Genomic DNA, 24,799 nt, shown 5'->3' with positions numbered 1-24,799 from the left:
AAGAGGTATATGCGACATGTCGATGTGTTACAGAGTTTGATGGTTCGACTTGTGGATCCCGAGGAGGAAGAGCACGACTGGTTGTTGATTTCATCTCTTTTTTATTCTCTCACCAAACTAATGCTCCCGGCGACACGTGTGAAGGAGTTGTATTATCATTACCTTCAGGTGCATGGGAGCCGTCCCGCAATGGAAGCCGCCTGCAAGGACTTTAGTAATAAACTCTCAGAAAAGCTGCGGCAGCGCATTGAAAGCACCACCACCACCACAACAGCAACAACATTAGCAGGCATTCATCGGAGTTCCGTTTCCGGAACATCAGCGGCTGTGGGAGTGTTGGATGTGACGAAAGTGTCAGCGGGTGCAGCAGGCGGGGAAGCGGGGATTCCTGTTGGTGTTTTAAGTGGTTCACCAACTGTCGCAACATCGGTATGGGATGAAAGTGGATTCTGCGGCCGGGAGGCGGCATTTCGTAAACTCACTTCTGAGCAGAAGGCGCGCTGGCACAATTTGCGGCGGGAACTTATAAGCCCAGATATTCTCATTGATCTCGTACAACAATTCACCCTTGTGGATGGCGCCGCCGTGTTTTTAGCCCCGGTTGTTCCTTCAACCGTGATGGAGTTTAATGGCGTCCGTTCCGGGCCGTATGTTACGGTAATTCATCAGCCACTCTCGCTGATGTGCGTCAAGAGGCGTGTGTTAGCGGCCCGTCGTGATTATGAATTGCACAAACATCAGTCAGGTGCTTACTTGCCTACGGGGCAAAATAATGTGGGCGTTGGATCGCGGAAGCGTGAGCGAGGAAATGGCGGTGTGACATCGAGAGCATCTGCGGTTTCTCAGCCACCACATTTTTCGATTGCAACGAATAGTGGAGAGAAGGGCAATGTGATTAGGACACTACAGGAACTGGAGCAGGCAGTTTGGCACATTACTGCAAATTGTGTTATGTTTAATGCCCCAGAGTCATATTATCCATACGTTGCGCGTAAGTTTGCATTAGCTTGTGTTGCTATCATTGACGACTATTGCACGCAGCGTATTGCAGGTGTTTAGCTTGCACTGTTTCTGCATTTCCTTCCTTCCTTTCTCTCTCTTTTTTTTTTTAAAGTGGTCACCGCCCCAACCACTACCGTCACCACGCGAATATTAATTTCCTCCAAGAATGTGGGGGTTTTCTTGTCCACCGTGTCGCATCGCAGGCCGTTTCTGCTGTATTCCTTGTCAATGTTTCTCCACCACGTGGCGTAATTTCCTTTGTTTTTTGTTTTTTGAAGCTCTGTTCTCCTTTTTCCCCTTTTTATTTCCCTCCTCCCCCAAAAAGCAACAAAATCTCATCATCCGCCACCAGACTTTTTCCTCTATTATTGTTGGACGTGAAATATCGTTTAAGGATTGAGGGACATCATCAGTATTCCTCTCTCCCTATTTCTGTACTCATAGCAGATACGAACAAGTAAGAAAAGACGCAGGTAAGCCTGCAGATACACATACGGAAGGCCAAACAAATACATTTATTACTTACACACGCAAGCCGCTGCGCACTGTCACTGCCTTTCAACTCTTAACAGCCCTTTTTTTTAAAAAAAAAATCCCTTTGAAGTTTTACGAATGCCACTTTACCGCCTTTCGGTGTCCGCTGAAACGGAAGGTGTTGTTTGTATTCGCCCAATGCGTCCTCGCAACTGGGGTTTGAAAGTAACATGTGATGCCTGCAGGGAATTCAGTCCTAATTTTGTTTATGTTGATGAGGGCGAGGAATGTGACAGCGGCGGTGGCGGGACGCGTAACGCCGCCTTCAAATGCGCTTCATGCAAAACTCTCATCACTGCACATATTGACCCCGAGAGTTACGGCACGTACCGCCCTGAAGAGGATAATGGAAAAGGCGATGGGAATTCAATACTGATAATTGAAGTGCGGGGAGCGACGCCTACGGAATTGGAGATTGATGACAAGTGGGTGGTGGAAGCGGAGGGAGCGACGTTTGAGGCAGCGGATTTGAGCACGGATTGGATGGAATATGATGAAAAATCGGGAAATGCGGTATCCGTATCGCAATTCACTGTGGAATTCAGTCGTCTGAAGAAATCCAAATAGTTTGTGTACAACATCTCATTCCCTTTATTTTTATTTCCTTTTCCTCTGCCCCGGCTCAGCTGTCTCTCCCCACCCCTACACTTTCTACTTATTGTGTTTTATTGTTATCACCACAGAAAATATTATTACTATTACTATTACTATTATTACTATTACTATTATTATTGTTATTCACTTCACTCTTACCGCCATTTGAAGGCTCTTCTCTTTTTTTTTCTCTCTCTCTTTTACACACATTTATTTATTTATGGCTGATGCTGGTGGTGACCATGATGGTTCCTATTGGTTATTTTAAAAATTATTCCCATGAATTTCTCTTGTATTTTTCCTTTTCTTCAAGTGATGTAGTTAATTAATTCTTTCGTTTTCTCATTGCATATATGTACACACATATGTGTGTGTGTGTATGTGTGTATGTGGTTTATGGGCGGTGCACATCTTCCTTCCTTTCAGGGCAACTTGCTGAATTCTATTTTTCTAATTTTTTTTAAAAAAAAGGTATCTCTACTATTTGGTTTTATGTTTCATTTTCGTATAAGTTTGCCGTATAAAGGAGATGTGAGATTGGGTTTGCAGCATATATGGCTGAAGCAAAACAAACCAAGCCGTGTATCATTTATCGCATGAAAACACATCCGTCTCTCTCCGTGCTGTTAAAACAGAGAAGTGCGTATGTGTGGGCTGAGCGGGGGCGGATCTTTCCGAATTGCGAAAGTTTGGCACACTAGTCGAAAGGGCTTACAAAAGCAATAACAACAACAATAGTGATGATAATAACAAGGCAATAATAGGACAAGAAAAAGAAGAGAGAAAAAAGGCGCGGGAACTCCGAAACGAACTTATCACACATTTATATTTAAGTGATGGACTGCCTTTATTATGTTTGATGTTGAAATTCACGAGTGCATACTTGTGGGCACGGTACTGAAGGTCGGTATTCGAATACATGAGAGGAACATTTGTGTGACTCCAGTGGTGAGATACTCATCATGGAAAATGTAAGACAATATGACGTTATACATGTGGAAAAATAGTTTGCAATTGGAAAAATATCTGTGCTGTTTGCCGTGCCTTATGTTTAATGGAAACCACTTGCTTTTTTTGTTTTACATCCGTAGAGGCTGCTCGTGTTTTTGTTTTTACACGCAAATCGCTGACTTGTGCTTTCGGAGTGTGTTTAGTGCAAGTGCAAGTGCGTGCGCGTGTGCCATGGGAGAGGGCTGACAAAAGGCGTAAGATGACGGCTCCTACCATTAATTCCGTCTTGTTGTTCCCTTCCCACCCTTTCCATTGCATATCTTATAAATGTATCCACATATGCATAAACGTATGTATGTTTTTGTGCGAGGAGGGTGGGTAGACGGGAAGGGCCGTTATATTTTCCAATGAGCTCTAGGGAGGTTACATTTCAAGTAAAAGCATTTTATTAATATACATACATACGTGCATGGTTGTTTTGGCACGATCCCGAAGTGCTTTGTTGCTGTGTATATTTCCCAACGCGTAATGCAGTTGCGTTCGCATGTCCTAAAAGTTGAAAAATAAAAAGAATAAAAAAATACAGTAGCAGCTGAGTTCAAGTTAGGGCGTTGCGCAAAACTCATCTAGGCGCTACTTTTCCCTTTCACCTTTTCACCACATGGAGAGGATTACTCTCGTAATAACCTATGTAAGTTTGTCGCTACGAATTAGGTGTGTGTGCAAGGCGTGAAACACACGCTGTAGTCTGTCATTATTATTTCAGTTCCTCATTTTCCCGTAAATAAAAAGAGGAGCAGAAAAAGCGGTTGAGTCTATCGACGGGGCGTCTGTTACTGTACAACCGTATGGTGAAGCATACCGACATAAATATATGCTAATGTGTTTGTGTTTCTCTGCTTGTGGGTTCGCCTTGCGCGGCCCATTCTCTGCTGGTAAATGTTTCGTTCATTATTTCTCACTGTGTTGTTATGTCTGCTTGGGGTTCCCGTCCCCCGCCCGGTCCATTGCCTTGAACCATTTCTTTTGTGGTCGCAGTTTCGGTTGTGCGTCTAAAATCACTAATTTCCTCTTCCATGTCGGCAGACACAACCTGTTTTGCGCCCGACTCCTAAGCGGCATCGTATGGCACATGCCGCCAAACACATGCACGCGCATGCATTTTCATGCGGGTTATGCCTTTGTGAGTGAATGTGCTGGGGTAAATTTATGGGAGGTGTGTGTGTGTGTGTGTGCGGTTTCTTTGTCAGTGTTATTTTGTCGAGGAAATGGTATACCGCGCTTGTTTGGGGAAAGGCTTCGGACCCCCCCATTTGAGTACATGTGCTTTTTGTTGTTCGGGTGGTTCCATTGAGTTGTGCTTCAGCTGGGTGGTTCTGTCGTGAAAATGTCAGAGTTGGTTTAATCTGGTCCCATATAATTGTTTTTGTTGGGAGTCGCTGGGCTAACAGTAGTTTGAGGAACGTTGAAAATTGGGAGCCGCAATCGCGATACCATTGCGGAAAAACTTGCTATTTCTTCACTGAGCTGTTTCTCTTTGGACTGTAAACATATTTACCGGTTTCTATTTGCATTCGCCGCACCGCACGCACGTGCTCCAAAAAAAGAGGGTTAAAGTGAGTGACTATGTGGAACGTTTGTTGCGGACGCGGAGGCGAGGTACACAGAAAACCACTTCGGGATTTGGTGGGGGACGTTGATCGGCGGTCGGCCGGCAAAACAGAGCTTAACTCCCTACACATTGACTTGGCGTCGAGGCTCTGACAAATATTGTGGCCACGGAAGACGCGAGACAGCTGCACGACTTTATTTTTTCCGTTTTGATGATGAGCCAAGGGAATGTCACGGGCCAGGGTGCACTTTCCCACACTGGCTTTCAAGCGGCGAAAGCGCCACTAAACGATGCTTCAAGTGACAGAAAATGTCACCCCAGATCAATCCAAATCGTCGATGGAGACGCTGAAGGGATCTAGGGATATTCTGAGCGACTTTGTGCCATCTTTGAATGACGATGAACGCACGGCGGAGGATATGCGCCAACAGCTGGGAAAGTTGGGTATTATTTCCACTGCACAACCAGAGCAGTTGAGAGATGAGCAGCAGAAACAACTGCAGGATATACGTGTAGAATTTGCTAATCAAATGAAGCAGCTCCAACGGCAAAACAGGAGGTACTTGGAACTTTTGCTTGATATGTTGGAACGGGGAGTCAATCGATAATGAGGACTTGGGGTATGTAATCAAATGGTCGAGCAAGTCTGCAAGAGGAGTAGGCTATTAACCGATATGCAGGTCTTGATGTTTTTAAAAGCTACGAAGACTTTGGTTAATGTTTGAGAGTTTTCTTTGACATTATCAACCAGACTGTTACTGAGGGAAAGTCAGACTTCAGGGTTCGCGAATAGCTGTTGTGTGCTGCGAAACATGGTGTATGTGGGAAAAAGGTCGTGTAATGTAAATTTTCATTGCTTAAGGTAATGGAAGTGAAGGTTTTCATTCCCTTTCATTTCCTTACTGCGGTGATTCGCACAGGAAACATTGGTCATTGTGGACAGAATTGTTCTTGTCAGATATTCGCCTTATGGAAGCATACTGGTACTTGTGAACCGTTGACGGGAGTTGAAACCATGTGGGGAGATAAGGGGGAAAACAAGAATGTGGGTATGAATGGTAGGTCGAGCGCCAACTCTTTGTTGTGGGTAGGGGAATGTGGCGCTTGTTTTCCGTATGCACCTGTAGTAAGATGCGAGAAATAACTTCTGACTGACGGGTGGGGGAGGGTGTTAAGGAAGGAGGAAAGGACGTGCAGTTTCTTTTTGGCGCAGGAGCCGCAGTGTAACGTGAAATCTATGAAATGTGACGCTGCGGGTTGTCTATCTTCTTGAGGTTCCGAAGGCGAATCCATGGTTCCACCTTTGTTGTGCCGGGGGGTGTGGTTATCGTGTCATTGCACTCAACGGTCTACGCCCAAGTATTGGTAACTGTTTGGTCGAGCCAAGTCCCCGTGGTGAAGTCCGTTGCGTGGCCATCTGTCATTGGCACCTCCGGTGGAGTATTGCAGGTAGTCAAGTGAAGGGTTAACCATTGCTTTCCCCATTGTTGTGAAGATTTTCCCAGCTGAGGTGTGCCCACTATTGCAAGTTTTGGCAGCCGTTTTCACCTTTTGATTCCTCAGGCAGAACGTTGCTGCACAATTTCCTGACATGTGCGAACTGCATGTGTGTGTGTGTGTGTGTGTGTGTGTGTGTGCGTGTCCACCCACCGGCCAATATATTTGAACCGTAACTAGGATGATAAATATATTTTTGTTTGTTGGCATCTTCAAAATTTTGGCACGGGTGACTCACTTGGGTCTCCTTGCTATCGCGGTAACGCTTTTTAAACCTTTAGGGACTGTGTGAAGGAGCGATGAAACGCTTCCAAGCATGTTTTTGTGAATAACTCCAACGATCTTGAGTGCTTTGGATCTTCGTGGTTGGCGTTGTGGGATCGGATGGTCACCTTTATCATTAGGGGCTGCAGCATGAAGCAAAGGTCTGCTAACGTTGTTACAATACGATGGGAAGCAGATGGATGAATCTGATATGTATTTATGCTCGCTGTGGCGTGTGCTTGTTGTGCTTGCTACCGTATGAAGTTTAAGCGACGTAAATGCATTACGTGCGGAGTATTCCTTGCTTTTGCGGTCGTTAATGTGCACGTGCTAAGTCGCGCAGTCCCCATTTTTTTCCTTTTTTCTTTACCATTTTTATTTTTGGCTTGTGTTCCTGTTTTTACGGTTGCAACTTCTTTACTTCCGTTGGCTTTGGGTCTGACGCCGCGAATGTTGCTCGGCGTCTGTTTGACCCAGAATATATCGCCCCCCTCTTTATTGCCGCTGCTGCCTGCTTGAAGAAAACTCGTAAGTCCTTCGGTTTGGGGGGGGGGGGGGCGGAAAGAAAAGCTTCCTCGGCGTGCCTTTTTGCTGCCGGTAGGAGTTTGGAACGATGTGATAACTTAGAGAAGTGTGCGATCGGCTGTGGGCCCCGGCGCATCCCGGTTTATGAGATGCCGTCGGATGGCAGTCGTGATTCATTTGAATTTGTGCGCCGCAGTGGGTCGTTTGTTGCTGTTGCCGCGCCGGGTTTTTGATTGAGCCCAAGGATCGTCGGCATGGGTGATGAAATCGCGCAAATGAGGGATCTTCGCGTTTTGACGGGCCTGACAGAGCTGGGACCCGCGATATCCCACGACGGGGGGTGGGTAGCCGCGCGCCAATTTCTCCTTGGGGGTTGAATGCAGGGTGGTGCCGAAGTGCGGAATGGAACGATGGGGCTAACTCTTTTCACCCGCACGGCAAGGAGACGGCTCCATCGCCTGTGCCCGTACCGCGGCGGAAGTTGAGGAGCCCACGCCCGTGAGCGGCTTGTTCAGTATCGTCAGGCGAGGTGGGGGAAGAAAAAGAGGAGCATCACGCCGGAAAACGAATACAAATTCGCTTATGGGTGGTCCCCCTCTCTTCAAATCCGTTTGTAAGCGAGTCCCCGTTGCCGCGTCGCGTCGGAACCCAATGAAACATGAGGGGCGTGCCGGCAGACTTGTCCCTCCCAGCTGTTTGTGCACCCCTTGCGGCGCGCCCCGGCAAGTGCGAAAAAGTGCAGTTACATTTCGCGTCTATTCCTGTCTGCCCTTCGACGGCGATGCCAGGAAGTGTTTTAGGTGTTTAAAACGGGACACAGCCTCACCACACCATGAGGAAAAGAAAAAAAAAGAGGAGCTCGCAAGGTTCTCCTGCTCCCCGTTTTCGTTAACCTGATGTCGTGCTTGGTTACTCGCCTGGCTCAGGGTTCTGGCAGGCCGTGTCTCACTTTTGTGGCGACGCGCAGCCATCCCTGAGTTACGTTTCCCACCCACGCCTCCTCCCCGCCATTGTCGTGACGGACATACGGACAATTCCCTCATCCAGTCTCTACATTCCCTTGTGGTAAAGTAACTGAGAGAAAAAGTTTGCAAACCTGCAACATAAATGCCACACGACAAATACCTGAAGGGCTTCCTCCCTCTTCATTTCCAATTTCTCTGCGTTAGTTTCCTTCTTTCTCTTTATGTGTCATTTGTGCCCCAGCCCTACCACGTGCAGGGGCTGGGATGTAAAAAGCGTAAGTCAACTAAGCTGAGCGTTGTCAGCTTTAGAAGGCTGGCGACATAATGCAATCAAAACCAGCCATGTATGCACATATGTTCAATGTATAATGTTCACTAGTTTGCGAAGCCTATAGTTTTGTATGGCACATTAACGAGGGTACGAGAGAATTTCCTTAACATTTTCCTCCCACTGTAACGGCTTTTCCGCAACGGATGCCCGTTCCAGATATTGTCGTTGGTAACACTTGTACGATTCATCCACATCGTTTTCATCAATAACTCTGACGCCCCTATTCCTTAAATTACTCTTCACCACTTCATCTATGGGGACTCCCAGAGCCACCACTCTCTTCAGCTTCATGCAGTGATTCAGAAATTCCATATCTGTCAACATAAAGCAATTTCCAAGGTTGAGTCTTTCCAACTTATTATTTGTGTTCAAGGTCCCGATTTCCGCGATGCTTATGCACCCCTCCAGATTAAGTGATTTTAGAGACACCAGGTGGACGAGCCCACACAAACTCTTTAGTCGGCTGCAGTCGACAAGTGCAACCGATTCTAATGTTTTACATCTTGTTACATAAACCTCCTTCAGTGCCCAGCATTCGTCAATGGACAATTTTTTGAGCTTTACGGTACCGTCGAGGTTTACCTCGGCGAGCATCCCACAGCGGGAAATTCTGACGCACGATAATCTCTGATGACCCCCCAACCCTCTCAAATTTTCGAGTCGCTCGCATTCGCACACAATCAAAGTCTCCAACCTCCAGCAACTCCCCGCTTCCGACAGGTCTTGTAGTTTTGTACACTTGTGGAGATTAAGTCTTTTCAATTTCTTGCAATATTTCAGTCCCATTAGAGTTGCGAGGTCAACACAGTTGTTAACATTCACCTCTGTTAACTCTGTGAAATTTTTCAACCTTAAAAGATCCACCATTCCCCAACACCAAGAAAGCGCAAGAATACTGGACTGGGTGGCGGGTTTCTCTTCTTGTTGTGGCGGGGATTCGCTATTATTCCCGTTCCGTGCCACCGGTGTCTCTTCTTTTGTGCGGGCCTCAGCACTTCCATTGTTGCAATTATTATTATTATTTGCTTCATGCCCGCCATCATTGCTACTGTCATCATCACTTTCGTTATTGCTTTCTCCCTCTGCAAAACTTTCTTCACCTTTTTCAGATTTTGATGTCGACATCTTTCCTGGGCCTCAACCAACCCACGTTTTCACATATTTGCAAGGCAAAACGAAACATTAGAAAACGTAAATAGCCTGGAAGTATTGTTGTTGTTCTTTTTCCGTTTCCATTGTTGTCACAGTACGGAATAGCCCAACAGTTTCGACAAAACAAAACAAACAAACTCTTCATGGATATGCAAAGTGAACATTAAGCATATATTTATGGACGAGGTAGCAACAGGGGCATTTTACAATGGTAATAATAATAATAATAGTGATAGCAGCGACAATAGTAATAAAAACTTTACTTCACTTCGCTTTTTTCAGCCGCTTTTTTCCTTTTCCCCTTCTTTTTTAAATGCCTTTTGCACATTAAACTTGTTTTTGTTATGACAAACGGCGCCACCCGCACGGGTCGCGAATCGGGAGACCACCACTGTGAAATATTGACGGAACCCGGTAAATTTTATTTATTTTTATTCTTATTAAAAAAAAAAAAACGGCACCGATAACTTTTGGGGAACCCCGCCTGCGCGTGTCTTAACGGTCCGATCTCCAAAGCACTTAATATTCGCGATGATGCCTTTTTTTTTTTTCGTTTCTTTTTTTTTTTTGCTTCCAGTTGCTCATATAATATGTAAATTATATGCATTTCGTATATTATATGCAATTTAATTGCACGTGTTTCATCCCTTCTCACCTTTTAAAGTGATTTGACTCCATACTGTCTTCACACTTTCCTTCCCTTTTGAAATGTAAAAGATAAAAGAAAAGAAAAGAGAGAAATAATAAAAAGAAGTGGAATATATATATATATATATATATACACATATACGTTGACAGCGTTACAAAGTTCGCATGAGTCCATGCCTTTTACGAACATAAATAAATGTGTAATAAGTGCAATGCAATGCGCATTTGCAGAAGCAGGTGCAATGCACACCGAGCCACGTGAATATGAGTAAATGCAAATGTGTTTGTGCGCGCATATAAATTATCTGCTAATCTTGCGTTTTGAACACACGTACAGGCACCTATATAAACAAAACTCAAACACTGCATCAACACATCCACGCGCCGTTGCATCATCTTTTCTTTTTTTCTTTTTCCCCTCCCCCCCTTTTATTCAATCATTCATTCATTCATTCATTCGTACGTACATACATACATGCCACTCCTGATATATGAAACTATCATGGAAAAATACAAAAGAAAAAAAAATATAAAAATATATACATATACACCTTAACTAACCCTCATTCTGAGATCCTTCTTTTCTTTTCTTTTCTTTTTTTTTTTCCGTAAAGCTTGTCAGTATGTATAATAGGAAGGCATTACGCCTTTTCCACAGGTCCTTTTTTGTTTTTGTTTTTTTACTTACCATTAGACAAGAGAACACCGGCTCAAAAACAAGATAATACACGTTCCTCTTCCTCTCCTCTTTCATCCACCAACAGAAACAACATCACCACCACCACCACCAAAAACAAAAACAAAAACAAAAACAAAACAACCGCCAGCAACAACTTACGCCATTGGTGTGTTTTCCTCCTCATGTCGCTCCTCTGAGAAGCGATCGTCCCTCATTTGTCTTGAAAGCCGTTTACTCGACAATTCCGCGATTTCCGCCTGTCGCTTTCGCGTCTCCTCCACTTCAGCCATACGCGACTGCGTAAAGACAAGGGCGCATTGAGGGACAAAATCTTTTGGTACCTTTTTTTTAAGGTTTGGTACGCGTATGGGAACCTCCGCCACTGACAGGCGGGGATTTCCTTCAGCATCCACCCACCTTTGTGACATTTCCTGCCTTTTACGTTCCTCCACCACCTGCCGTGGGTTACCTTCCGGGGGATGAAGAAATGATAAATTGGCTTTTTCTTCTTCATTACCACTCGCTGTAAAAAGAGGTGCCAGATAACTTTCCACTTGTGATGGGCGACGGCGGCGACAACTCGGGGACCATACGGCTCGGGGAAGCGGTCGATCAACAGGGACGCGAAAACGAGGCCATGAGCGTTGCGCCGCTTCCGTTTTGTCTTTTAGAACCAACTGACGGGTTCCAATTCCAACTCCAACTCCCGCCGCTCCGGGCTCCAAAAGGAATTGTTTGGGAATTTCCGTTAAGTGCAGCGGGGCGTCGAGAGCATCAGCGGGTCGCAGCGCCACCACTCGGTTCCGATGCTCATCAACGCCATTATTTGAGCCGCAGGAACTTACATCACATTCGCTGCCGGTATTATTTGCAGCTTCAAAGTTGGTCTCTTTGTTATCGAGTACTTCTTCCATTTATTTATTTATTTATTTATTTCCTTTTGTTTCTCTGTCTCTTCTCCTTATATTTTTGTTTGTTTATGTTCTTTTTCCTCTTTTTTGTATGTGTAACCTCTGGGTCGCACTCGTGCCTTCCTCAGTTGATTAATTAATGTGCTTGTTCTCCTTGAGTGCTATATTGTTGTTGCTGCTCTTTTTTTTCTTTTTTTTTACTTTTCCGTCTTTATGTTTGTATATATATATTCCTCTTAATCTCTCTCTTTTTTTCTTGGATTGCGATATGATGTTTATGCGAAAATCTATAAAATGAAATGCTTGTACCGAATAATTTCTCTCTTTTATTTACTCTTGTTATATTTTGGTGGTAATGAGCAAAAACTTTTTCTTTTATTTACTTAGATCCTATATATATTTTTTCCTTTTTGGTCTTTTCTTGGTCTTCCTTTTACTTTCTCGTATGTATGACAAAACGGAAAAGAAATGCAAAAAAAAAAAGAAGGGGAGAAATATCCGGATTTGAACGTATTTTTCCTTTTTTTTTTTTTGAAAATCCATTAAATTTTTTTTTCTCCACATATAAAGAAGAAAATAATGATTTACACTTTACTCACGTAAGCCTGTGCATGTTGCATATTGCATGTGCAGGAAAAGGGAGTATCAAATATTTGGCATCGCTAATAATTTCAGTAACAGCACCTACAGGAAAACAGAGCAACCAGAGCCACAACGCCAACGACAACAACGAAAAAAAACAAAAACGGAAAACAAAAAAGAAAAAAAAATTAAACAACAAAACAAAATGGAAACAGAAAAGAATTTACTTTCCAGCCTGTCCAGTAAATTACAAAATACATGAATACGAATATGTACAAATATATATATATATATATATATATATATGGGAGCGGATGTGCGCACATCCTTTTCAAAGCAATGGAGTGAAAACGCGGGCGGGAAGGGAATATAAAAAGATAAGTTGAGAATGAAGGGAAGAAACAAAAAAAAAAGAGGAGGAAAAGGGGGGAAGTGAAGATTTAAATGCATTTCCTTCACACATACATACATGTGTATTTATTTACATATAAATGTATATATACGTGTGTACGTGTGCGTGTGAAGTTTCTTTAGGGACACAAATGTTCCTAAATTCCGCTTTAAGAAACAAAACAAAACAAAGTAAAAGTACACAAAAGCATATTCCTCATCCCCTTTTCGCCTTTCTTTTTTTCTTCCTTGCACCATTATCACAGTCCCTTTACCGTTGCTGCTCCTTCTTAATCCTTCTTCTTTTGCATTGTTATTACCATTATTTCCCCCTTCCTTTTCTGTTGCCCTCTTCAACAAACATGATTCAGCTTTTTTCCTTCTTGAAATTAATTAAATGATCAATTAAATAATTCTTTCTTTTTCTTTCCCACCCTGTTGATGCTGTTTTTTTTTTCTCTCGATTTATTTATCAACTCATTTCACAATTCCCTGTTCGTTTTTTCCCCCTTCTTCCTTTCTTTTGTTCCCCTCACTCTCTTCCCCTCGTCGCCCTCCTCACACACTTATATTTTTATTTTATTTTATTTTTTTTGAAAAAGAGGGAGAAAGAGATAGAGATAGAGAGAGGGGGGGGGGGGGAAAAAAAGAGCTTTCTATGCACTATTTAACTTGTGTGCACTATAGCAACTACGGCAGAGTTTTTTGCCCTTAACTTCAGTTTCCATACAGTCACTACAATGGATGTGTCCACAGTGACTACACCGCACAGTAGTGAATTTACTAAGCAAACCGAAAGTTTTATGACACCAATGACACATTTTCGGACCACTTGACCGTGAAGTTGAATCCACGCCTTGGGGAGGGCGCTGCACTTCGAGATTTTGTTGAAGGTTCCTCATTTCAACCACCTCCCGTTTTCGGGCTTCACAGGCCTCACGGATGAGGTCATTAAAATATTTTTCCCATTCCTCATGAAACTTAACTCCAACAGGTGTTGTGGTACCCCTTTTTTGGTGCATGTGTTCGTATGCCAATGCATCGAGCAACTCGGTGCTGCCGGTGTCACCATCATGGCGCAAATAAAAGGATTCCCAAAATACAATGCGCTTGCTACTGCAATTGGGGGAGATGCGATTGATACCACATCCTTTCCTCTTTGATATGAATTCCCACGCCGCCGCTGAGTCATATGCGGGGTTAACAAAGTAAAGCGGTGCTTTTCCCTCCCGTTCCCTCAATGCAGTCCGCACAATATCAGTCCATATGGAGGCTGTGTTCAAGCGAACTCCCTCAAACATTCGTTCCTTTTCCCCGTTGCAGAGGAACGTTCCATGAAGACAGGCATAAACCTCAGTGCTCAGATATTCCAGCAGCCGCGGGGTGAATTCGAAGCGACGCGGGAATTGCCTCACAATTTGAAACACTACATCCATCCACTGCACAAAGATGGGTGAGGGCTGAAGTTGCTGCTGCTGCTGATGTTGTTGTTGGCTTGGAGGTTGCGCTTCCGTGTCTGACGCTGAAACACCAGGGTCCAAGACATAAACCGTGTCTCCCTTCACTTGGTGACTGCAACGCTCAGCAAACTTATGGCCCATCGAACAAAATTCCTTTTCCACTAACACACAGAACCCCACAATGGTTCTGTAAAAAGGATCCAACAGGAGCATTGCGGTCGCGACAGTCTGCGGGGTGCGATCCCAGCCATCCGTGCAATGTACGAGGCAAGACTCACCACGCTCAAGCGAATCCGCAATGTTATTCGAGCACTGCATCACATTCTGTATATGCTGGAGCCATTTGGTTTCATGCAACTTTTGAAGGAAGCCACTTTTCGGTTCCGTTCCGCTGAACCGCTGAATGAGCTCCTTCAACTTTGCAAAGGACTTACTGACGGCATGAATATTTTCAATGTTACCAAACCTCACGTCACAAAAGTAGTGCGTGGAACCGTTTTCATATCCACCACCTAAGTTAGCATTACCCAGCGCTGCAGAATACGGGCGACAATCCATAACTACGAGTGTCCGCTGCCGCCGTGGCAAATCCTCCTGCTGCTGATTAACAGGGGAGGAACCGCAAGTTTCTTTTCCCGATGTCTTCCCCTCTTCTACGTCCGTGTCGAATAGAGGTGGCGGAGGTTTTGTGGAGGTTTGTGCCACAGTTTCCACCACGGCTGCTGCAGCAGCACGGGTTTTGCTCATATCTTGATTGGGCGCAGCATTATGTTCGGTGTAGTCATTAGTCAACATGCTGCACAACTCGCCGTCGGCGCGCATAAACGACGAGCGCGTGAGTGGCTGTGAGCAACGAGCTAATGCGGCGCCATTGCGGAGGTAAACAAACGACACCGCCGGAATGCGTGCGCGTGAACGGGCCGACATAACATCTAATAGCAGTTCATCACTGGCAGCATTGGGCACTACGATACGGAAAGGATACGTTGGTGTCCTACCGTACCTATTAAGCGGCTGTTGAACTCGCGTAAGCCGAAACCATGGGCGCAGGTCTCGCATCGGCCCCGCCCGTTGTGTATCGCTAACGCTTGGTATTTCACTACCCGGAGAAAGACACAACTGCCGCTCCAGTTCCCGGTCCTCATTGTACAAGTTCCAGCCAAACTCAACAGAATTGATAAGATCCTCATCCGCGTTGCCGCCGCTGCCTCCTTCATGGTTGTGATCAGCATCGCCGCTTGGGTCTTCAACTTCAGGGCGGCCCTTGTATCTCTTTGCATAGAGTTCAAAGGCTGGCATATCCTTCAGATGCTGGACAACGCGAAGTGCCTCTAAACTCCTTCCAGTACCCTCCATGCGTTTTCCCTGTAGCAGAAGCTCCACATCCCAAAGATGTTTTGTGCAAATCTTCAGCTTGTACGCCGGTAGTTCCGCTCCCCCTTTGGAAGCTGCCGACGCTTCCGCTACACCCGTATCCGCCTCGGGTATTGTTTGCCCGCGGCCCTGCTGGAACACGGCGCGGAGTGCCGCCGTCATTGCCACACGCGGTGCACTCCACGATTCAATTGACAGCAACGGCATGGAGAAGTGAAGGCCTTCACATTTGCCGTGTTCGTCCTTATCCTTCTCGTTGCTACTGGGTAACTCACGTATAGTAAAACGATAGTTTGTTATTGTGAAAGCGCAGGCGACGGGTAGGCCTTCCGTCACTGTTGGTTGAATCAGCGCCGCCGCCTCACCGTCCGCGTTGCAGTGCTGAAGATCGATGGAAGCCCTCTCGCCGTCCAATGGCCCACATGGCGTACCCAACGACATGATGTTTCACTTTACCCGTTTCGCTCGCTGTTGGTGTAACTTTGTTTGCTGGCGTTGAGTGTTTCCCCCTTTGAAAGCTACCGTTTTTTTTTCTTTTTTCCCCTTCGACCTAACCCTAACCCCCCTTATCAACCTAGTGAATAATACATGCGGGTAACGAAAGAAGGGGGATATGATGAAGAGAAGAAGTGATAAATAAGTAAGAAGAAATTGGTGCCCAAAGGACGCCATTGTGCAACACGTATCGACAGTGGTGTGTTTGTGTGTTCGTTCATGTGTCTGGCATAGGGGCAGTGCACCCAAAAGGTGAAACACCACGCACGCGCGCACACACACACACAAAGAAAGGAGAAAATCGCACAGGCACAGAAAGTAGAGGTGTAATAAATACTTTGTGCCGAAAGGGGGAAAAAAATAATAAATAGCGTGAAAAAACACCGCGTTATACACTTCTTTTTGCCGTTGGCAGAGGTAGGAGGGGAGGTAATATGTGTATTAATATAAATATATATATATTTAACGTGTTTACCAGGGAGCCGATTCCCTAACACGAAAAGCAAAGCTCTAGCGAGCACGTGCATCGGATAGCACAGGCGCTTTACTGCACAGCAAAAAGATTTACTTGTTTGGAAGTGCATGTAGTTCGAGCTGGAAGAAAATAAAGGCACACAGACTAAAGGAATTGGGATTGTCACTGTTTGACGATAGAAATTAAAGTAACAGAAATAACAACTGACAAAGACGACGCCCACCTGAGTTTTTTTTCGAGGCGCTCTGACGGATCAGACACTTGACGCACTAATTGAACTGAAAGACGCTCCGTCAGCGTCATCGCTCCCCGCACTGTCACCGTGGACAACTTTGCTACCATTGCTACTCGTTGGCATGTGGCGTTTCCAGCTGCCGTTGCTGAATTCATGTTGCTTTACTCTCCTTTCGTTAGTGGCACGGAACTGTGGGGCCGGCTCCTCAGCGGGCATGCCGTCAGCCGTCGGGTCCACATGAAGTGATCGTACACCCAACGGAAGGGGAAGTGGTGTGAAATTGGAGCCCGGAGGTATTAATGTTGTGGTTGGCCCAACATTATGCCTTGCAAGCAGTTCTGCAATACGCTCCCGTACCGGCAGAATAAACAACGGTTGCCCGCCTACACCATGCGTTGTTTCAGCTGAATCCTGAGCAGGTATCTTTTCACTATCAACTATCACAGAGAGTCTGGGACCACACTCACTTGCTTGACTCTTGCCATCGGCTTCAGGTGCTGGTACGTCAAGTATGCCGGGATAAAACACCCATGCATCCCGCTGTGCTCCCGCTGTTACCGTAGATTGACCGCCCTTTTGTTGATGTTGTCGTGGCTCAACGCTCTGCTTAGAATGGCGTACGGCTGAGGAGGCGTCCGCTACCGCCGCCTTCAGTCTATCCGCGACTGCGGTTGTATTTTTTTTTGATGCCCTGTTGTCTTGTGGAGGGAAGCGTAACGCACTCATTAGTTCTTCAGTTGCATTTTCAGCAACCATATTGATGACAACATCCATGTCGACGCGGATTGTCACCGGTGGCTCATCCATCGGTTGTGTGCGTAGTGGCTGTAAGTTGGCTTGTCCTCCTTCCTGTTGGCTGCCATGCTTTGGACGCATGAGTCGTATCGTATCGCCTTCAGTATTGTGGCAAAAATGTGTGGAAAGCTCCCCGGCATTGTGGCGTTGCTCAAGAAGTTCTGTAGCATACCGATATAACTGCGGGGCACCGCAAAAAATGGAGCAGTTAACAAGAATTACGAGTGACTGATGCGACCACGCCACGTGGAGATCCGTATTTTTTTTAGTGTCTGAGGCAAACGACTGCAACATATCAGCGACCGCAAGCGCGAAACTGAGTTCTGCCGCTCCGCACCCCTGCAGAAGGGCTCCCATAACCCTCCCCACTTCCACAACACACGTTGCGGAGACGTCACTATTGTCATCCCTGCTTTTACCAATAACTGAGAGCAACCATTCCTTAGCCGTAGCGACGTCACGTCCGTCTGTCAAAAGTGGCGACTGGTGCGCCTCCAGTTGCTCAGTGGATGAATCCGCCGTCTCTCGCACTTTCCGACCCTTCACAACTCCCGCAAGTTCGTCCGGAGGCGTATGAACGGATGGAGGGGCACCCGAAAGGAACCCTGCAAGCACCCGTGCGATGTGTGGCCGCATGCTGCCACTGCTTTGAAGGTATGGCTCGATAAATGAGGCAGCGGAGAGTTCGCTGCGGTCGGCAAACGGAACTGTCCGAATGTATGACGCCGCTTCCGCCAATGCTTGGAGTGCCACAGTGACCACAGGGCCTTGTGTGGAGGTCGACAACACCCTCTGCAAGCAGTAAAGAAGTTTAAGCAGAAGTTGGTGCAGTTGAGGGGCGTTTTGCCACCTGTATGCGCACTGCAGTAATCGCAACACCAACTTGAGATGTAATTCAAATATTTCCATTGCTGGCCCATCGACAACGCTCGAGTCTATCAACACCGCGTCAGTTGGCCACTCGTCGATCAGAATTTGTGGTGTTCGACCAATCATTCGCACTTCACTCACACACACAACCAAGGCCTGCAAGACACCTGAAAGCACACCTGCGGTATTTTGAGCCATCATTCCTCTCTTCCCTTTTCCCCTTTCCCGCTTGCTTACAGAGCTCGTGGACACTGCCTTCTCTTTGCCGAAGTCATGGAGAAACTTGCATACGCAGAAGCCAAGCCGCTGTGGCCGGCGCTCCATCGCGTGGGTCAGCGAACGGAACACAACACAGGGAAAGAGCGGTGGTGACCACACACGATGAACGGTGATAAAGTTTTGAACACTCTGCAGGAAGGCACGTATATTGACGCTCGGCACACAAGATGCAATAGCGCCAATTCCCCATGCAGCGGCGGCAATGCGCACAGCTGTGCACTCATTTCTGTCATCAGGTAGCAACACACTGCGGAATGGACCCCCGTCGGCGCCACCGTTACTATTGTAACTCGTAGATGCGCTGAATTCATGCATATCGGGTGCGTGAAGCATGCTGAACTGTTGCTCCTGCATCGCAGGGCCGCCATTAGACACCGCATGCAAAAGGTTAAGCAAAAAGGCCGTTTCCACCCCTCTTACACTGTTTGCAAGAGCACCCTGCAGGCAAAAAGCAAGGTTTCCCAGTGCCACGACGCCCGCATGATGGCAGCGCATCAGTTCCATGGTAAAACCACCACCACCGTCTTCTGCCTTTGAATCGTCACTACTTTTGCGCACCTCTGTCAGTCTCTCCATGCACATCTGCAGTAACGGCGGTAAGAGCCGGTCTTTGCTGTGGTTAAGGAGATGGCATGAGTGTTCCCTATCGTGGTGACCAACAACTTTGAAACACAGGGCTGTAATCACATCGGCCACTGCAATGCGTATTTCCGCCGTGTACCGTTGATTCAACAGCCGGGCGCATATATCAATGGAGTGGGGAACAAATCCACTCACCTCACTGGAGTTCACAATGAGTTCTTTTAGCATTTTCAGCCCAACGAGAATTCGTTGCGTGTGTTTTCGCCGTTCATCCTGTGCTAGGAGCTTGGATATCTTTCGGCATATGCGTGGGATACGCTCCGGGTTGCTTGCCACGTAGTTTTCCAGTTTCCCGAGGGTATCCTGCACCGGGCTGTCGTTTTTTCTATCGCTTGGGTACGCGTCAACAACAAAACCCTTGAACCGCGGTGGTTTCGTGCGGATGCATGCACATCCCATTCCCCTTACTACCACTGACAAGAAAAAGAAAAAAACGAGCCCTCTATCCCTTCCTGGATTGTCTCCTCCTCCCACTCCAAAGAGCACTAGTTAACTAGTTTCCCACCTCTCTTGGTGCCCCTTTTCAGTTTCCCTTCCCTTCGCTTCGACAAACATTCGTTGCGTAGACCAATAAGAAGGATATATATATATATACGGATGTAAATGTGCATATCCCGTCTAATGGGGGGGAAAACATGAGGTGTTACGGGCAAGTTTGGGTACTGTGATGGAGTGGGTTGAGGGAACTTATGGGATATTGCACCCGATGTCTGTAGCCAACCTTGTGAACATTCATGAAGCAGCCCAGGCAACCAAACGCATATCTTTGCGTGCCAACCTTTGGAAGAGGCCGCCCTCCTCCTGTTCTTCTTCATATCTCCTCTTCTCTTTCTGTGTTTTGCTTTCACGTTGACAAGGATACCGCAAATATGTGCCATCGTGCTAGCTCCACTAATTGTGTGAAATTATCCCCTCATCGATGAGTTTGTCAAACAAAGCACACACAGCCTGAAGCGGAAGCCCCATAACATTGTAGTAATCTCCCTCTATAGAGCGGATCATGCAGGCAGCGATACCCTGAATACCATAACCCGCCGCCTTACCAGCCCAGTTATCTGGGCAGCTGGTGTAAGCCAATATTTCAGCTTCCGACAACACCGCGAAGTGCACGGTGGTGCACACCTTCAACTCAAACCAACGTATCAACTCCTCACAGTTGTCCCCGACGCCTCCATCGTCATCTGTGGAGTCCTTTCCGCACACCACAGCAATGGCGACGCCGGTCCACATCTCATGTGAGTTTCCAGACAACCGTCGCATCGTGGCGGCCGCCTCCTCGCGGGTCGAAGGTTTCTCAATGATGTCGATTGTACCGTCGCCCTCGTGAGCGGGCATCGTCGAAACGGTATCAGCCGCAATGAGCACATCAAACGGCAAGCGACTGCGTGAACCACTTTGCGTTTCCCCACTGCCACTGTTGGCCGCTTCCATTTTCTGTCTAATTATGTGCTTAGCTTTCAGCTTTGCAGTGCAGAGAGCGTAATCCCCACCGCACTTGAACTCACTCTTTGGTAAATCCTCTGCAACACCCGATGGACATACGTGGACATCAAGTCCGATGATTTTAAGTATTTCTAGGCGCCGCGGTGAGGCAGACGCGAGCAAAATACGCTTCTTTCGAAGAAGTTCAAGATGCTGTAGCACCATTAAAGGCCGGAAAAAGGAGGACTGGTGCTGGTCACGGCTGCTACTGGAGAATAACGAGTAGAAATACTCCCCTCTTCCTTCCCTTTGCCGCTTCGTGTGCATGTTTGTGGATGTATGAGGGACCAGGCACGTGTGCACATGCAAGGCAGAGCGGAAGCAGATGGGAAAAAAAAGACGTAATAGCGGGATGTTTGAACTTTCTGCTGTTGCATACGAAACTGAGAACGTGTCAAATAACAATGTTGCTCAAGTGAGAGAAATGACTGGTACAAGCACATTTTTTGTCTGATGCTACCTCCACTGTTTCCCATCTGTTCACTACAAGTTTGTATACCTGAAGTGAAAGATGTCGGCAACATCAAACAGAGGTAACTGACCATGGCTAGTCCAACTGTCACCACAAGGAAGGGTTCCGCTCCCTTCCTCACGTGCAGCATGAGAAACGAGCACGGGAAAGTTATATCAGTGTATATATGTATATACGTTTGAGTCTGCGCTAACACTACTAATTGGCTGCGGTTCGCGTAGCAACAACGATCTGTTCAATCAACTCAGAAACAACCCACGCCAGACGTATGACATAACCTCAAATTACGTCCCCTTCAAAGCCCCCCAATATTTTATCCTGCCCATCACATCTTTCAGCGCCATGTTGCTTTCCCTCCCCGCAGTTAATTTCCCTTCCTTCCGCCTGCTTCACCACCTTTTCTACCGATTCGGCCGCTGTTGAGCTCCTTTATGCGACGCTTGAACAATGGAGATGCCTCCGCTTCTGGAATGTTCAACTGGCCAGCTGCATCACTTGCGACGGAGGAGTTTAAGGGCGACAGCGGCGTTCCCTCCCTTGACCTTTTGGTACTGCGCACACTTCCCACAACAGCAACGTTATCGGCTGGTGACTCGGCGCCACTCGTATTTTCAGTGCGAATGCCCTTCTCAACAGTTGATGGCCAACTCCATCTAACGCCCTCGACAACCTCCGCTTTTCCCCCCAACCCCGTGTGACGGTTTTTACCCTTCCTGCAAGGAGCCTGTTCGGTAGTGGAACATGAGGCACCCTCCAGTTCTTGCTTTGTTGGTGCGGCCATTCGCTGTCGAGGAGGTTCCGCCTGCTTCCCACGCCGCTTCCTTTGGCCAGGAAGGCTCGGCGTTTCAAAGACGACGTCCTGCAGACGCTCAATTGGATGCACGACGATACGACTTTGTTGCTTTTCCATTTCATCCGTTGCCGAGACTGCCGCGCTAACAATATTGTTCCCTTCGCCGATGAGTTCAGCAGCTTCGCGCAGCACACCTGCCACACGCGCCCACCGTGTCTCATCACGAAGCGGCTGCGCGCGCTCGAAGGCTGCGGTCAGTGAACCATCTGCCTCACATAACGTTTCCAGTAGAACCTGAAGTCTAGCCGCAGCGGACAGCTGTTCATCAGAAGAATTGTCTGATGCGGGAGGAGTAGTGCCACGGGAAGCCCGTTTAGGCTCCAGCGAGGACAGTAAATCCCTGGCTCTCTCCACAACTGTGACAGCATTCGCGAGGCACGGTTGCAACACTGTGCTTTCGGGGAGAAGGAGCGTTTCGCGGAGCTCTACCTTTTTGTCACGGTGAATGAGAATGCTCCTCACGCTAGAACGCAGTTGGTGTACTCGCGTGAGCCACGCGTGTTGTCTGTTCTTGAGTGTCTCTGTTACCTCAAAGGGTCCTACGTACTCACCAATGTACTCACACTTCGCACGATACAACCCATTACTGACCTGAAGATGTCGTGAAAGCGCTTCTTCCACATTATTGACGGCTGCGTCCAGGCAACTGTCTAGTGGACAGGGACTATCTGTAGTGGCCCCGCTGCCCTCGTCATTTCGACTCGCACCTCTATCTTGGATTGCGGGCTTGACGTATGGTTGGAGAAGCGATTCTAGTTGCGTCAGCGTGGGTTCCACAAAGTGTGGGATGCTCAGAGTCTCTTTTGCATCCGCGGTGAGCTGCTGAAGTGCCTTCAGTTTGTCGCGGACTCTGACCATCATCTCTCGACCCTCCAGCGATGAGGCCAACTCATCTGGAGCTGGAAGTTCTGCAAACTTAGAGAGATCGGTGTCGAGCCTCTTAGCCAAGGCCTCTAACAGCTCTTCACGATTGCTGCTGTATCTAATACCATCACTCGCCACATCAAGCAGTTTTGCCTCTGGGACGTCATCCTTAATTTCTTCATCGGACGCTGGCCGCGAGTAATACACAACCGAGTTCTCATGTTGGTATTTCTCGTGCAATTTGGCCACGTCGCGGACGAGGCTTCCTGCAAGGGGAAACACTTTCATCATATCTCCTTCCTCCAACAGGTCCGCCAGCTCGCTAATCGACTGACATCCCTGTTCTTTTGCACCTGTCCCTCCGTTTCCAACAATGCTAGCACTGATTTGTCCAAGTAGCTGGCGGACACTTCTCATCGCATCGGAGGAAGATGATGGCGGAGCTTTCTGCGAAGTGGCATGCCCTCGAAGAACAGCAGGGCAATCCACCTGTATTTTTTTCAAGAGCTTCATGGCGTACATGATGTGTCCGAGCACAAGTGACATATCAGGCACCTTGTCTAAGCGGTAGTAATGTTCCGCCATGTGGCGGTGATACGCCGCCGTCAGGAGCCTTGACATAACTGTTAGCAGCAAGGACATTGCTTTCAGTCCTAGAGGCACTGCTGTCGTTGCTGCGGCATACGCAAGCTTAGCAAGGGTGTCATGCTTCTTTGATACGGCCCCTGAGGTTGTAGAATAGACGTATTTCGCCGTTGCTACGCACAACTCTGCCAGCTCATGTATGGAACGGAAGTCAAGTTGTTTCTGTAATGAATGACGATCGACAGCAGGCAGCAACTCGTCGCCGCCCTCCGCTAGCGCCTGTTCCGCAAGGAAGGCAAGTTCTGCACCCATAGTGAAGCTTTTAAAGGCAGATTTGCTGTTGGCAAGGGGAGATGAAGACGGCGTTTCTGCTGCTGTCATCATACCGGTGCGTGCTGCATCTGCATGTGCGCGGGACATCGCCGCGAACCCCGCTTCGCAATTGCTAACACTGGCGTTGTAGAGCACCACGAAGAGTTCCATTGCTGGTCCGCTAATTGAAAGCGATTGGTCTCCCACGATAACTGGCGGCGGCGCGAGCATATGCCGCAAAAGCTTTGGCCACTGTGCTGTTGCATGATGGAGTGAAAGGAGCAACCCACTGTGTAGCTTTGCGTTGCGGACTCCGGCCGCCGCATCGCAGTAAATGCTTGGAGGCGATGCGCTATAGGAAGTGAGTGCGTGGAGTGCATTGGTAGCAGCCACACTTGGCGTGGCGTCAATGAAACTCAGCGCGCGCACTACCAACTTTTCCCACGACACTGGTTCTCCGCGTGTCGCCAGCGCAAATGCACTCATCTAATCACGGCTGATATCGTCGCCTGTACTTTTTTTCGCTTATTTCCTTTTTTTTTTTTTGGAGACTGTGTGATGCTACTCCCCTCTCTAACCGTGCTCAGAGACCTTAGAAAGATACAAAAACAGAAGGGAATGAAAGATGGTACCAGCAAGGAGGATGCGCAAACACAAACTCACGGCCATACACGTGTGTATGCATGTGAGGGCTGGCTTATCGAAGTTCACAGCACTTTTCTTTGGCCTGCTTGTTTATAATATCAAAAAAGAAGTACGCACACCTATGCACGCAACCAACATACACGTATATAGACGCACACAGTCACATGTGTGCACGTTAAGACATGATGTGCATGAGAGGTGCAGTTGACCCTATCATACCCTTGCTTCCTCCCTTATCTTAGCAAACAATCAGTAGCCGCCTTTCTTTGTGATGCGAGTGAGAAGAAGCGCGGTGGTGAAGACTAATTATCTTTTTAGAGAGAA

General features: G+C 47.2%; 15 protein-coding genes across 15 annotated transcripts; 4 read left to right on the top strand and 11 right to left on the bottom strand.

Annotated features, from left to right (window-relative positions):
• Window positions 1-9: 9 nt before the first annotated feature.
• Window positions 10-1,059, top strand: TbgDal_I2150 (hypothetical protein, conserved; the record flags this gene model as incomplete). Its single annotated transcript, XM_011773189.1, has 1 exon — window positions 10-1,059. One exon carries the CDS (start codon window positions 10-12, stop codon window positions 1,057-1,059), a length of 1,050 nt encoding a protein of 349 aa, XP_011771491.1.
• A 555-nt stretch (window positions 1,060-1,614) lies between these two features.
• On the top strand, window positions 1,615-2,103 carry TbgDal_I2140 (hypothetical protein, conserved; the record flags this gene model as incomplete). Its single annotated transcript, XM_011773188.1, has 1 exon — window positions 1,615-2,103. The coding sequence occupies one exon, from the start codon at window positions 1,615-1,617 to the stop codon at window positions 2,101-2,103; it is 489 nt and encodes a 162-aa protein (XP_011771490.1).
• A 1,014-nt stretch (window positions 2,104-3,117) lies between these two features.
• On the bottom strand, window positions 3,118-3,357 carry TbgDal_I2135 (hypothetical protein, unlikely; the record flags this gene model as incomplete). The annotated part of the gene is made up of 1 exon (XM_011773187.1): window positions 3,118-3,357. One exon carries the CDS (start codon window positions 3,355-3,357, stop codon window positions 3,118-3,120), a length of 240 nt encoding a protein of 79 aa, XP_011771489.1.
• Window positions 3,358-3,955: 598 nt separating this feature from the next.
• On the top strand, window positions 3,956-4,435 carry TbgDal_I2130 (hypothetical protein, unlikely; the record flags this gene model as incomplete). Its single annotated transcript, XM_011773186.1, has 1 exon — window positions 3,956-4,435. One exon carries the CDS (start codon window positions 3,956-3,958, stop codon window positions 4,433-4,435), a length of 480 nt encoding a protein of 159 aa, XP_011771488.1.
• Window positions 4,436-4,983: 548 nt separating this feature from the next.
• On the top strand, window positions 4,984-5,301 carry TbgDal_I2120 (hypothetical protein, unlikely; the record flags this gene model as incomplete). The annotated part of the gene is made up of 1 exon (XM_011773185.1): window positions 4,984-5,301. One exon carries the CDS (start codon window positions 4,984-4,986, stop codon window positions 5,299-5,301), a length of 318 nt encoding a protein of 105 aa, XP_011771487.1.
• Window positions 5,302-5,647: 346 nt separating this feature from the next.
• TbgDal_I2110 (T. brucei spp.-specific protein) lies at window positions 5,648-5,986 on the bottom strand (the record flags this gene model as incomplete). The annotated part of the gene is made up of 1 exon (XM_011773184.1): window positions 5,648-5,986. The coding sequence occupies one exon, from the start codon at window positions 5,984-5,986 to the stop codon at window positions 5,648-5,650; it is 339 nt and encodes a 112-aa protein (XP_011771486.1).
• A 48-nt stretch (window positions 5,987-6,034) lies between these two features.
• On the bottom strand, window positions 6,035-6,400 carry TbgDal_I2100 (hypothetical protein, unlikely; the record flags this gene model as incomplete). The annotated part of the gene is made up of 1 exon (XM_011773183.1): window positions 6,035-6,400. One exon carries the CDS (start codon window positions 6,398-6,400, stop codon window positions 6,035-6,037), a length of 366 nt encoding a protein of 121 aa, XP_011771485.1.
• A 1,334-nt stretch (window positions 6,401-7,734) lies between these two features.
• On the bottom strand, window positions 7,735-7,950 carry TbgDal_I2090 (hypothetical protein, unlikely; the record flags this gene model as incomplete). The annotated part of the gene is made up of 1 exon (XM_011773182.1): window positions 7,735-7,950. The coding sequence occupies one exon, from the start codon at window positions 7,948-7,950 to the stop codon at window positions 7,735-7,737; it is 216 nt and encodes a 71-aa protein (XP_011771484.1).
• A 403-nt stretch (window positions 7,951-8,353) lies between these two features.
• Window positions 8,354-9,400, bottom strand: TbgDal_I2080 (leucine-rich repeat protein (LRRP), putative; the record flags this gene model as incomplete). The annotated part of the gene is made up of 1 exon (XM_011773181.1): window positions 8,354-9,400. The coding sequence occupies one exon, from the start codon at window positions 9,398-9,400 to the stop codon at window positions 8,354-8,356; it is 1,047 nt and encodes a 348-aa protein (XP_011771483.1).
• A 1,509-nt stretch (window positions 9,401-10,909) lies between these two features.
• TbgDal_I2070 (hypothetical protein, conserved) lies at window positions 10,910-11,668 on the bottom strand (the record flags this gene model as incomplete). Its single annotated transcript, XM_011773180.1, has 1 exon — window positions 10,910-11,668. The coding sequence occupies one exon, from the start codon at window positions 11,666-11,668 to the stop codon at window positions 10,910-10,912; it is 759 nt and encodes a 252-aa protein (XP_011771482.1).
• Window positions 11,669-13,293: 1,625 nt separating this feature from the next.
• On the bottom strand, window positions 13,294-15,912 carry TbgDal_I2060 (zinc-binding phosphatase, putative; the record flags this gene model as incomplete). Its single annotated transcript, XM_011773179.1, has 1 exon — window positions 13,294-15,912. One exon carries the CDS (start codon window positions 15,910-15,912, stop codon window positions 13,294-13,296), a length of 2,619 nt encoding a protein of 872 aa, XP_011771481.1.
• Window positions 15,913-16,040: 128 nt separating this feature from the next.
• Window positions 16,041-16,550, bottom strand: TbgDal_I2050 (T. brucei spp.-specific protein; the record flags this gene model as incomplete). The annotated part of the gene is made up of 1 exon (XM_011773178.1): window positions 16,041-16,550. The coding sequence occupies one exon, from the start codon at window positions 16,548-16,550 to the stop codon at window positions 16,041-16,043; it is 510 nt and encodes a 169-aa protein (XP_011771480.1).
• Window positions 16,551-16,694: 144 nt separating this feature from the next.
• TbgDal_I2040 (hypothetical protein, conserved) lies at window positions 16,695-19,661 on the bottom strand (the record flags this gene model as incomplete). The annotated part of the gene is made up of 1 exon (XM_011773177.1): window positions 16,695-19,661. The coding sequence occupies one exon, from the start codon at window positions 19,659-19,661 to the stop codon at window positions 16,695-16,697; it is 2,967 nt and encodes a 988-aa protein (XP_011771479.1).
• A 492-nt stretch (window positions 19,662-20,153) lies between these two features.
• Window positions 20,154-21,011, bottom strand: TbgDal_I2030 (septum formation protein MAF homologue, putative; the record flags this gene model as incomplete). Its single annotated transcript, XM_011773176.1, has 1 exon — window positions 20,154-21,011. One exon carries the CDS (start codon window positions 21,009-21,011, stop codon window positions 20,154-20,156), a length of 858 nt encoding a protein of 285 aa, XP_011771478.1.
• A 569-nt stretch (window positions 21,012-21,580) lies between these two features.
• TbgDal_I2020 (hypothetical protein, conserved) lies at window positions 21,581-24,316 on the bottom strand (the record flags this gene model as incomplete). Its single annotated transcript, XM_011773175.1, has 1 exon — window positions 21,581-24,316. The coding sequence occupies one exon, from the start codon at window positions 24,314-24,316 to the stop codon at window positions 21,581-21,583; it is 2,736 nt and encodes a 911-aa protein (XP_011771477.1).
• Between the last annotated feature and the right edge of the window lie 483 nt (window positions 24,317-24,799).

Source organism: Trypanosoma brucei, chromosome 1, assembly GCF_000210295.1.
Source record: "Trypanosoma brucei gambiense DAL972 chromosome 1, complete sequence".
Lineage (NCBI taxonomy): Eukaryota > Euglenozoa > Kinetoplastea > Trypanosomatida > Trypanosomatidae > Trypanosoma > Trypanosoma brucei.
This window is presented reverse-complemented; position numbering and strand designations above follow the sequence as displayed.